General features: G+C 53.2%; 1 protein-coding gene across 1 annotated transcript; it reads left to right on the forward strand.

Moving 5' to 3' along the window:
- Nucleotides 1-3,153: 3,153 nt before the first annotated feature.
- Nucleotides 3,154-10,055, forward strand: NET1 (neuroepithelial cell transforming 1; the record flags this gene model as incomplete). Its single annotated transcript, XM_008943432.1, has 10 exons — nucleotides 3,154-3,173; nucleotides 3,846-3,953; nucleotides 4,725-4,892; nucleotides 6,164-6,226; nucleotides 6,411-6,507; nucleotides 6,619-6,695; nucleotides 7,181-7,438; nucleotides 7,658-7,828; nucleotides 8,653-8,839; nucleotides 9,922-10,055. Coding segments are annotated over exons 3-10 (1,044 nt in total), but the record flags the coding sequence as incomplete, so codon positions are not given.
- Between the last annotated feature and the right edge of the window lie 3 nt (nucleotides 10,056-10,058).

The raw sequence follows: 10,058 nt of genomic DNA on the forward strand, positions 1-10,058 counted from the left end.
CCCCCGTCCCTCCTGCTGCCACAGAAGGCAAAAGTTCAGCAGCCAGGTAGGGACCGGCTGCCCTGGGCAGGGTTTTATTGCCGAGATTAGCGGTGAGATGAGGTTGAAAGGGAAAGAAAGGGAAAAAAAAAACTAAGGCGGCGGCTCCAGACAGCTCTGGGGCTTGAGGGCTCCGAGCCTGAGTCGCCAGCCTCTTAAAATCCTGGCTTTCAAACAGCCAAACTTGGGCAATCGCATTGTGCAAAAGGGAAACCAGATGTTGGGAGAGAAATAACATGAACCAGATCTCTTAAAAGAGAGTAAATCACTTCTAATTCTTAAAATGTGTGTTTTCTGTAGGGTTTAACCAGCACACGGGGTGTCTGAAGTTAAACCTTGGGTCTGGGTTTGAGCAGTGACTCCTGAGCTAACACCCCTCCGGTCGGTGCCAGGCACTGTGCTGCTATCAGGAGCCGCTGCAGTTATCAGCAGAGTGTGAGGCCACATCTGCCCCTGCTCACCAGCAGCTTGTTGAATTTGGGAAAGGTGAGGGTTGTCCTCTCCATCCCGACGTGTCAAACCAGAGCCCCGCGCTCCCTTTGGCTGCAGACAGAACAGAGCTCGAGGTTCAGCCAGCTCCTTGCACGTGAATCTTAGAATTAAGAGAGTCAGGTGGTGATTTCGGGTGGGAATTACTCAAGCTGGTGACTAAAATCCCTTTTTGCTTACTTGGCTTAATAGGAAGGGTTTCGCTGTGCGTGGTTTATAGATTTGTCACCATGTTTGTGTGCCTTGGTCTGGGACTGGCACACAGGACATTGCTCTCTAGTAAATGATCCTTGTAAAGACCACTAATTATTACCTAGCACAGGGGGAAAGGTTGTAGGCGTGCGTGCTGCTAGAGAAAAATACTCGTTGCTGAAAAGCAGAGCCTGGTTTCCTTCTGAGCAGCAAGGTGCAATCTTTTCAGTGTGAAGAGTTAACCTGTACTTACAAACACTTGGAAGAAATTGGCAGCTGAGACACCGAGGCACAAATATAGTCTTTGTGTGTATGTTTATACTATATATTCACTTCTAGTAGAGTCCTCCTGGGGAAAATAAAAACCTGAATGGAAGCAGAAGTGCTGTTGGACTCGTCAAGGTTTTAATCCTCTGTCATTGCCGTAGTGCCTGACCCCGCTAGCTCGGTACAGAAACTTTGCAGACTTCATTCTAATCTGGGCTCCTGTAAGTCATACAGCACGGAGACAGGCTGAGCATTGTTTGCAAGTACAGGGCTAAAAAAACCCCAGCCAAGTCCTGAGCCAAAGTTAGCCCCTCGTATGAACTGCCTCGAGTCTCAGCTTACGCCGGCCGAGTTCCACCGTCAGGGGAGTGCCTGACCCCACGCCGAAACACAGATCTCAGAGAAGGTGAGGTCTCAAAGGAGAATTGGGTTTTTTTTCCCCCCTCCCTGCCTTGGATCAAATGATTTCACTGGAAGGAGAAGAAGAAGAAACAGATGCCTTTTTTTTTGGCAGTCGAGCCGTTTATGTCTGGGCGCACTCCCGGGACGGCGAGTGGGATTCGTTTCTCTTGCAGAGAGGGGAACTGGCTTTTTGCTAAGCTGAATTTAGAGCGTGCAGAAGTTTTTGTGTTGGCTGAGCACCCCAGGGAGCACAGGGCATGTACATAAAACGCTCTGGTCGGGCCACTCTGTGTGGAACTCCTCCCTCCTTGGAGCAGAGGAGGCAGCCGTGCTCCCTCTTGCTCCGCAGAGCAGCACCCTCCACTTGGAGCCTGCCTCTGCACGCCTCAGGACGGGTCTCCTGCTCCAAAAAGCAGCAGTTTGGAAGCCCAGGGAGCCCCTTGGTGCCTCCTGTCCCAGCCAGCGAGGCAGAAATGCCTTCTGCACACACATGTGTCGCTCCAGCCCGGCGCAGGTACCGCCCCGCATCTCCCCTCGGGAGAGGCCCCGGGGCTGACCCCTGAACCCCGAGCTGTGGAGGGCTGTGCAAGTGTCCTAAAGCACTGAGGCTTCTGCTCTTAATTCTGAGCGTCGCCTTCTCCTTCTCCCTGCTATTTATATCACTGGCCTCGACAGAGCTGCGTGTGGCTTATGTCTGTAGGTTTGCTGCTTACATTCCTCCAGTTCCTTAAGCTCCTCTTGGCTCGTGGCCCTTTATTCTAGTACACTGATCTATGGTTTTCTAGACTCAAATCACCCTTTTCCTCCACTCGCAAACATCTGTGATTAATTAAAGTTTCCTTGTCTTCATTTTGAGCCTGGCCTAACTTTCCAGACTTCTGCATAATCCTCGTCCCGACGGGCTCTGTCTTGGTTGGCAGAGGAATGAAACAACCACGGCGCTCCAGTGCTGGACCCAAACCCAGCCAAGGGCCAGGGTCCCGAGCTGGAGGACGTTCTTGTGGACCTTCCCCCATTTCTATAGCACCCTCCTCCTTCAGAGTCTTACCCAAACATTTCAAGCACAGCTCTGAAGACACTTTGTGCCGTGCCAAGAGGTCTTTCTGTTCTGTAGCACTCATAAATTGTTCCTTTTCATGTTCCCCCCCTCCCCACTGCAACTCTGAAGGCTGAGTTCAGGGTGAGCTCACCTCCTCTGTTGCTTCACACCCCGTGCAGGCAGACAAGGCGGGCCACTCCTCGGGTCATGTTGCTGAAATGGGATCTTGCACAGGGAGCTTTTATGAGTCCTCAGTCTCATGACTGCAGAGCAGCTCGGTGTGTTCCTGTGCCCCCTTTTTTGTTCTCAGCTTTTTGTCACTTCTGCTACGCAGAAGCAAAGGGTTGGGGCACCACGTCGTGCAACCTCAGCCTGGAAATGGAGATAGCAGAGAGCTTGTCTTCACCTTTTAGCCTTTTGAAACCTAAAAGGAGAGAGAGACTCAACTGTAATTAGCCAGAAATACCTAATAAAGCTTTGGTAACACTTCTACTGAGATGAACTCAGAGGCTGCTTCATCTGAACTCCATGCTACGAAACTTGCTTGTGATGAGTCACATCTAACTGTCTGCCAGACGTTGAGGAGCACCAGGGCACCTCAGCCAGCCTCTGTCCAGGGCCCAAGCTCCGAGTCCCAGTGCACACACCTTTCCTGTACAGTCCTTCCAGCCCAAGATTTTTGGTGGAAAAGTCGTAGGGTTGCCAGCATGAGTTTAAAAACAGACCTGAGCTTGAGCAGCAGGAGGTTTCCGTGGGGCGTTCCCTCTTTCTTGGCAGCGTTTGAGTCGGGCCAGGATTGCAAACGCTCTGGGCTCCCGGCAGGGATTAGTGGTGTAGAAAAGCAGAAGCTCAATCTTGCAAATCTAAACAACGTGTAAGAAAAATGATGATGCCTCAGCAGGGGGCGGGGGAGGGAGCTTTGTCAACTGAAGGGTTTAAACCTCATCCACTCGGTGTGTGCGCATCCCTCGCAGGAATGTTCAGCATGTGGTCGTTTGCTGTTTGTTACAACAGCTGATGAGGCCATCCCGGGCTCCGACCGGTGCTTTTGTCTCCAGAAGAAGATTAAAATGGAAAAACACATCCTTTCTGCAAAGGAAAACACCATAAAATGGAGCAGCAGATCACAGCTCCATCTTTAGAGGACGGTCACTTGCCTTGAGACCGTGTCGGTTTCTGTGTGAGCCCTGGTTTGGGTTCTGACTGATGTCTGTGTCCTCTCGCCTCTGCAGTTTAATTGCAGCCTTAAAGTTCAGCCAAATATTTACAGCCCCTGCTTTCCTTTTAAGATGAATGGTTGCTTGCTAACCGTTTCCCACTCCTTAAGTGGGTTCGTGCTTTTTAAAGCAGCCTGGGCAGCTGGGGAGATGAAGCAGGAGTCGCAGCCAGTACAATCTGTTCTCCTCTTTCTTTCCAGGAGCCGAGCAATAAGCGGGTTCGGCCCCTGTCCCGGGTCACCTCTCTGGCCAGCTTGATCTCTCCCGTCAGGAATGGGGCGGTGCGGCGCTTCGGGCAGACCATACAGGTAAGAGGGCACAGCCTCCAGCCCCAGCAGCCTGGGCACGAGGGGCAGGTGCTGGCTGTGGGCACTGGCACCTCCAGCACCTCTGGGAAGCCGACCGTACGACTGGTGCGAGGGCAGAAAGCTTGCCAGGGACGTGGGGGTGAGGAAGACCTCAGGAGCAGCTTGCTGGATAAACATGTTATGGAGTGTTTAAGCAGTCAAACCAATAAACCGATTCAGATAGGGAGAATGAGTTGACAAACTGTTCCAGTACTTGAGGTACATGTGTTGGAGCACGTGCTCCAGGCTGAACGGGCCCTGCTGCTGGGCAGTGCTTCAGCAGCAGTGGAGGAGTGTTGTCTGAGGTCACTGGCCCCACGCGTGCAGATAACAGCTCCTCTGCCTCTGGGTTTTAGGAGCGCTGCAAATCAGGAGGGCAAAGTTCAAGTGGCTCCTGATTAGACCCATTCTAGGTAGAATTATGATCTTAGTTTATTGACTTCCTCATACCTTGGACGTAGACCCAAGGTTTTCCTCTCCCCCCCTCCTCCCAGGCACAGCTGCTGGATCAGGGCAGGGAGAGGCACGTGGCAACACTTGCCACTCTCTGGGCTTTCTCAGCAGCTTGATTAAAGTGTTCCTTTATCTGAGGAAAAGTGTCTGGGTGTGTTTTCCTGCCCTGCACAACAGAGGATGAGGGATTGGGAGGGGTATGGTTAATACTCTAATGCTTTGGAAATGTTGGCTCCATGTATTTGATTTTTTAATGTTTTTTGTCTTTAATCCCTCCAGTCGTTTGCCCTTCGCAGCGACAGCAAGTCTCCTGGCTGTGCCCAGAAGTCATGTAGCAGATCTGCTGCTCCTACTCCTCCTAAAAGAAGGAACAGTGTACTCTGGTCTGAGATGATGGATGTCAGCATGAAAGAGTCCCTGAGCACCAAAGAAATTAAGCGCCAGGAGGTAAGGAAAGGGCCACAGCAGGACTGGGAGAGGTGGCCCAGGCCAGGGCTTGTGCTGTTTCCGTGGCAGAGAGGGGAGGAGCGAGCATCAGTGGGTGACTTAGAATCATAGAATCAGTTTGGCTGCAAGAGACCTTTAAGATCAAGTCCAACCATCCCCCATCCCTGCCAGGTCCCCACTGCCCCGTGTCCCTCGCCCCACATCTCCACGGCTTGGAACCCCCTCCAGGGGTGGGGACTCCACCACTGCCCTGGGCAGCCTGGCACAGGCCTCCACAGCCCTCCAGGGCAAGAAATTGTTCCTCAGGGGCAACTGAAACCTCCCCTGGGGCAACTTGAGGCCCTTTCCTCTGGTCCTGTCCCTTGTCCCCTGGGAGCAGAGCCCGACCCCCCCCTGGCTCCAGGCTCCTGTCAGGAGCGGTGCAGAGCCAGAAGGTCTCCCCTGAGCCTCCTTTGCTCCAGGCGCAGCACCCCCAGCTCCCTCAGCTGCTCCTCCCCACACTTGGGCTCTAGACCCTTCCCCAGCAGCTCCGTTGCCCTTCTCTGGCCACGCTCCAGCCCCTCAAGGGCCTTCTGGGAGGGAGGGGCCCAAAACTGCCCCCAGGATTGGAGGGGCAGCCTCCCCAGTGCCCAGCCCAGGGGGACGATCCCTGCCCTGCTCCTGCTGGCCACAGCAGCTCCTTTCTCTTCCTGTGCACCTTCATGTCCAGACAGCGAGATTTATTCCTGCGCTGGGCATGGGAAAAGGTGGGCTCCTCTCTCCCAAGTCACCAGGGAGTTTCCCTGCAGAGGTGCCAAGCTCTGTGCGTGGGGGTGCTCAGCATTGCTCAGCTCCCAGGCCCGGGGGCTCCTCAGCAGCCCAGCTGTCTTTCTGCCCCAGCTCCTGACAGCTGGTGGGAAGCCAAACAGCAAGGCCTTGGCTTGCCCTTTTCCTCTAGTCCTCAGACAAATCTTGGAGCGACAGCACAGAAGCTGACTAAAGACGCCTGGGATTTGACCTCTGTGGTTTTCTGGGCTTTGTTTTAGTCGTCCCTGCCTGTGTAGAAGCAGTGATTTAAAAGGGCCTCATATTTAATTTGGCTTGTGTGTGAGCGTCGGGGCTTTCACACGCTCGGCAGCCACGGTGCTCCCTGGGAGATGTTGCTGCCTGGCACACGGCGATCCGGTGGCAGAAGTGGAGACAGGATGCCCAGCAGGGGAGCTGAAAGGCTCTTGCAGAGGAAAGCTGGGAATAAAAACACTTCTCAGTGCTTTTTATCCCTTTCCTCACAGGCAATCTACGAAATGTCCAGGGGAGAACAGGATCTAATCGAGGACCTGAAGCTTGCCAGAAAGGTGAGTGGGTCTGGGTTTTGGCAGTGATCCTACCACAGATGATAATGACCAAAAATTGATGTTAGTGTTCCTGGTGGTGTCACTTCATACCTGTCCTGCACATGGCACATCCCCTCCACTGTAAATTGTCAGCTTTTGGGCTTGGGGGGGTTGAATAGATTTTAATACTGATGTTCTTTGGCAGGCCTACCACGATCCCATGCTGAAACTCTCTATCATGTCAGAGGAGGAACTCACCCACATATTCGGGGACCTGGATTCTTACATTCCTCTGCATGAAGGTGGGAGCAACCAGATCCTTTTCCCATCCTGTGCTGACCAACTCGATGCTTTCTCCAAGAACAGCTTCTGGGACATGGTGGCAACTTCTGCTTTTTGTGTTTCAATTCCAGATTTGTTGGCAAGTTTAGGAGAAGCGACGAAACCAGATGGAACAGTGGAGCAGATTGGGCCTATTCTTGTGAAGTGGGTGAGTACAGGACCTGCAGACAGCACACCAAAAAATGAGCTTAAAGAGCGTTTAAAGGCAGAAGCCAAAAAGCTGTGGGGCTTTTCCAGCCCTGAGCGAGAGAGATTGGAAAGGAAATCCTGGCTGTGCTGGAAACAATGGGGTCCTGTCAGCCAGGGTTTCACCCAGGAGACTTCCACCAGTGTGACTGCAATTATTTGCTGATTTATGGTTGAAATGTCTGTATCTTCTGGACCTAATGTGATTTCAACAACGTTATCGCCGTTCATCACAAACATCTGAGCTTCAAAGGCATCACTGCAGGCAGGATGCCCTCGTCCTCCTCCCAGGAGACCAGCTCCTTAGACAGGGTAGTCTGTTAACCTTCTAATTGGGCCAAGTATCCCAGTCAGGGAAGCAGAACTCCCCCAGTTGGACACGTGAATGGGATTTGCTTTTCCTGCCTGTGCAATCTGACTCCTGAATACGGTTGTGTTCTCCCGCAGCTGCCCCGGCTCCACGCCTACAAAGGTTACTGCAGCAATCAGCTGGCTGCCAAAGCCCTTCTGGATCAGAAGAAGCAGGACAGGAGAGTGCAGGACTTCCTCCAGCGCTGCCTGGAGTCTCCCTTCAGCCGCAAGCTGGACCTCTGGAGCTTCTTGGACATCCCTCGAAGCAGGCTGGTCAAATACCCGCTGCTCCTGAGAGAGATCCTGAGGCACACACCCAAGGACCATCCTGACGTCCAGATTCTGGAAGAAGCCGTAAGTAATGATGATTTTGTGGTTGTTCTGACCTCGGGTGTGTTCCTCTGGAGCTCCAGAAAGGTTTCTTCAGCTGTTTCACGGGGTGGTTTTCTTGGTGGACACAAAGCTGTGGCTGTAGCGCTCGGCGGAAGCAAGCGAGAGATGAAGAGTGTTGAAAGGGAAGATACAACAAGCACAGGCCCCTATTTAAAGTCTTGTAAACATTTTGGTTTCTAGATATCTATAATCCAAGGAGTCCTCTCGGACATCAACCTGAAGAAGGGGGAGTCGGAGTGCCAGTACTACATTGACAAGCTGGAGTACCTGGATGAGAAGCAGAAGGACCCCCGGATCGAAGGCAGCAAAGCTCTGCTGTGCCACGGGGAGCTGAAGAACAAAAATGGACATGTGAGTCCCTCAGGCTCGGGGTTATTCCTGTTCAAGTTCAAAAACCTGCCCTCAGAGGTTCCTCAAACTGTTTGTTTTAGTAGGACCAGGAGCCCTTCCATCTTTGGGATTAGTTTAGACAGTTAGCTAAATACAAAAAGCAGAAGAGAAAGCACTTGATGGCAGCCTGAGTTTCAGGGCGTGGGGGGAAGCCTCCTGCTGACAGCTTCACAATCAACCTTCAGAAGCTGGAAAATAATCAGCCTGAAATCACCATCGAAAGTGCTCTCTGGGCTCCAGCAGTCCCTCAGAAGGGATTTCCTGCTGGCTGTGTGCTTCCAGGTGCTCTGACATTCTCCATTTGGAGCTGGCGTGGCTCCTCCAAACAAAAGTTCCTGCAAAAGCCTCTTTGAGGTGACCTGCCAGGAGTTCATCACCCGCTGCAGCACCCCAGGGCTGGCTGCCTTTTGTTGGGCCTTGCAGGAGTCACCTTGTTTTAACCATCAAATCTTTTTCTATTCATTATTTTGGATTTTTTTTTTATTAATTCAGCCATTACACTCCTGTACACGGGGAGCATTTTGTAATGTCAGGGATATTGCTTCTCCTCATCGTGTTTTTGGCATCTGTAAATCATAACATGCTTTTTAAAGGTCTTTTAAACACTAACCCTGCTGATGGGAGCGTGGTCTGTGCCACCACTGCCAGCCCCCTACGTTACTGTATCAGGAAGCTAACGTGGGAAAAACTTGGGATACTGTGGCCTCAAATCCCAGAGGATGTGCCACCACCTTGGGTATGGAGAACAACACTTTGCTCATGTTCACCTGTGCTTTCCCTTTCAGAAACTCTACGTCTTCCTCTTCCAAGACATCCTGGTTTTGACCAGGCCAGTCACCCGCAACGAGCGACAGGCCTACCAAGTGTACAGGCAGCCAATCCCTGTCCAGGAGCTGCTCCTGGAAGACCTGCAGGATGGAGATGTGAAAATGGGAGGCTCCTTCCGAGGAGCTTTTGGCAACTCTGATAAAGGTAGGGACCAAACCAGTCATCTGCATGGGAATCCCTTGGTGGGGAGAGATTGCCCGGGTTGGATGGGGCTCTGGGCAGCCTGATCTAGTGGAATGTGTCTCTGCCCATGGCACAGGGGTTTGGAACTAGGTGATCTTTAAGGTCCCTTCCATCTCAAACCATTCTATGATTCTACAGTTACACTTGGGCATAGAGCACATAGACTGAGGTTCCTTTGGGAGAGCTTGGATCAGAAACAGTGTGGCCAGCAGGAGCAGGGCAGGGATCGTCCCCCTGGGCTGGGCACTGGGGAGGCTGCCCCTCCAATCCTGGGGGCAGTTTTGGGCCCCTCCCTCCCAGAAGGCCCTTGAGGGGCTGGAGCGTGGCCAGAGAAGGGCAACGGAGCTGCTGGGGAAGGGTCTAGAGCCCAAGTGTGGGGAGGAGCAGCTGAGGGAGCTGGGGGTGCTGAGCCTGGAGCAAAGGAGGCTCAGGGGAGACCTTCTGGCTCTGCACAGCTCCTGACAGGAGCCTGGAGCCAGGGGGGGGTCGGGCTCTGCTCCCAAGGGACAAGGGACAGGACAAGAGGAAAGGGCCTCAAGTTGCCCCAGGGGAGGTTTCAGTTGCCCCTGAGGAACAATTTCTTGCCCTGGAGGGCTGTGGAGGCCTGTGCCAGGCTGCCCAGGGCAGTGGTGGAGTCCCCACCCCTGGAGGGGTTTCCAAGCTGTGGAGATGTGGGGTGAGGGACACGGGGCAGTGGCAGTCCTGAGTTAATGGTTGAACCTGATGTTCTTGGAGGTCTCTTCCAACCACAGCAATTCCACAGTTCTGTGAGACAGGTTCATCTCCACCTGCCAGCAGCAACTGCCACTGCTGGGCTTTGTAGTTTTATGTGTGGAGCCCATGAACTTACAGAGGGCACTTTGCAGATGAGGCAACACCTTTCTCAGCATGTCCCTGCTGGGCTGGGAGGTTTGGGGCATTTTTGTGACGGTGTTTGGAACCCTTCAGGCAGAGCCGGGCAGCCCGGGTCCCTCACCCAGCAACGCCACCTCTCTAAACACCGAGCTAGGAACCCATCTGCTTTCTCCTCTGTTTCCCTCCAGCTAAAAACATCTTCCGAGTCCGTTTCCAAGACCCCAGCCCTGGCCAGTCCCACACGCTGCAGGCCAACGACATCTTCCACAAGCAGCAGTGGGTGAACTGCATCCGCACGGCCGTCGCCCCCTTCCAGCGCCCCGCC

This window comes from Merops nubicus, unplaced genomic scaffold (assembly GCF_000691845.1).
Source record: "Merops nubicus isolate BGI_N331 unplaced genomic scaffold, ASM69184v1 scaffold34000, whole genome shotgun sequence".
Taxonomy (NCBI): Eukaryota; Metazoa; Chordata; class Aves; order Coraciiformes; family Meropidae; genus Merops; species Merops nubicus.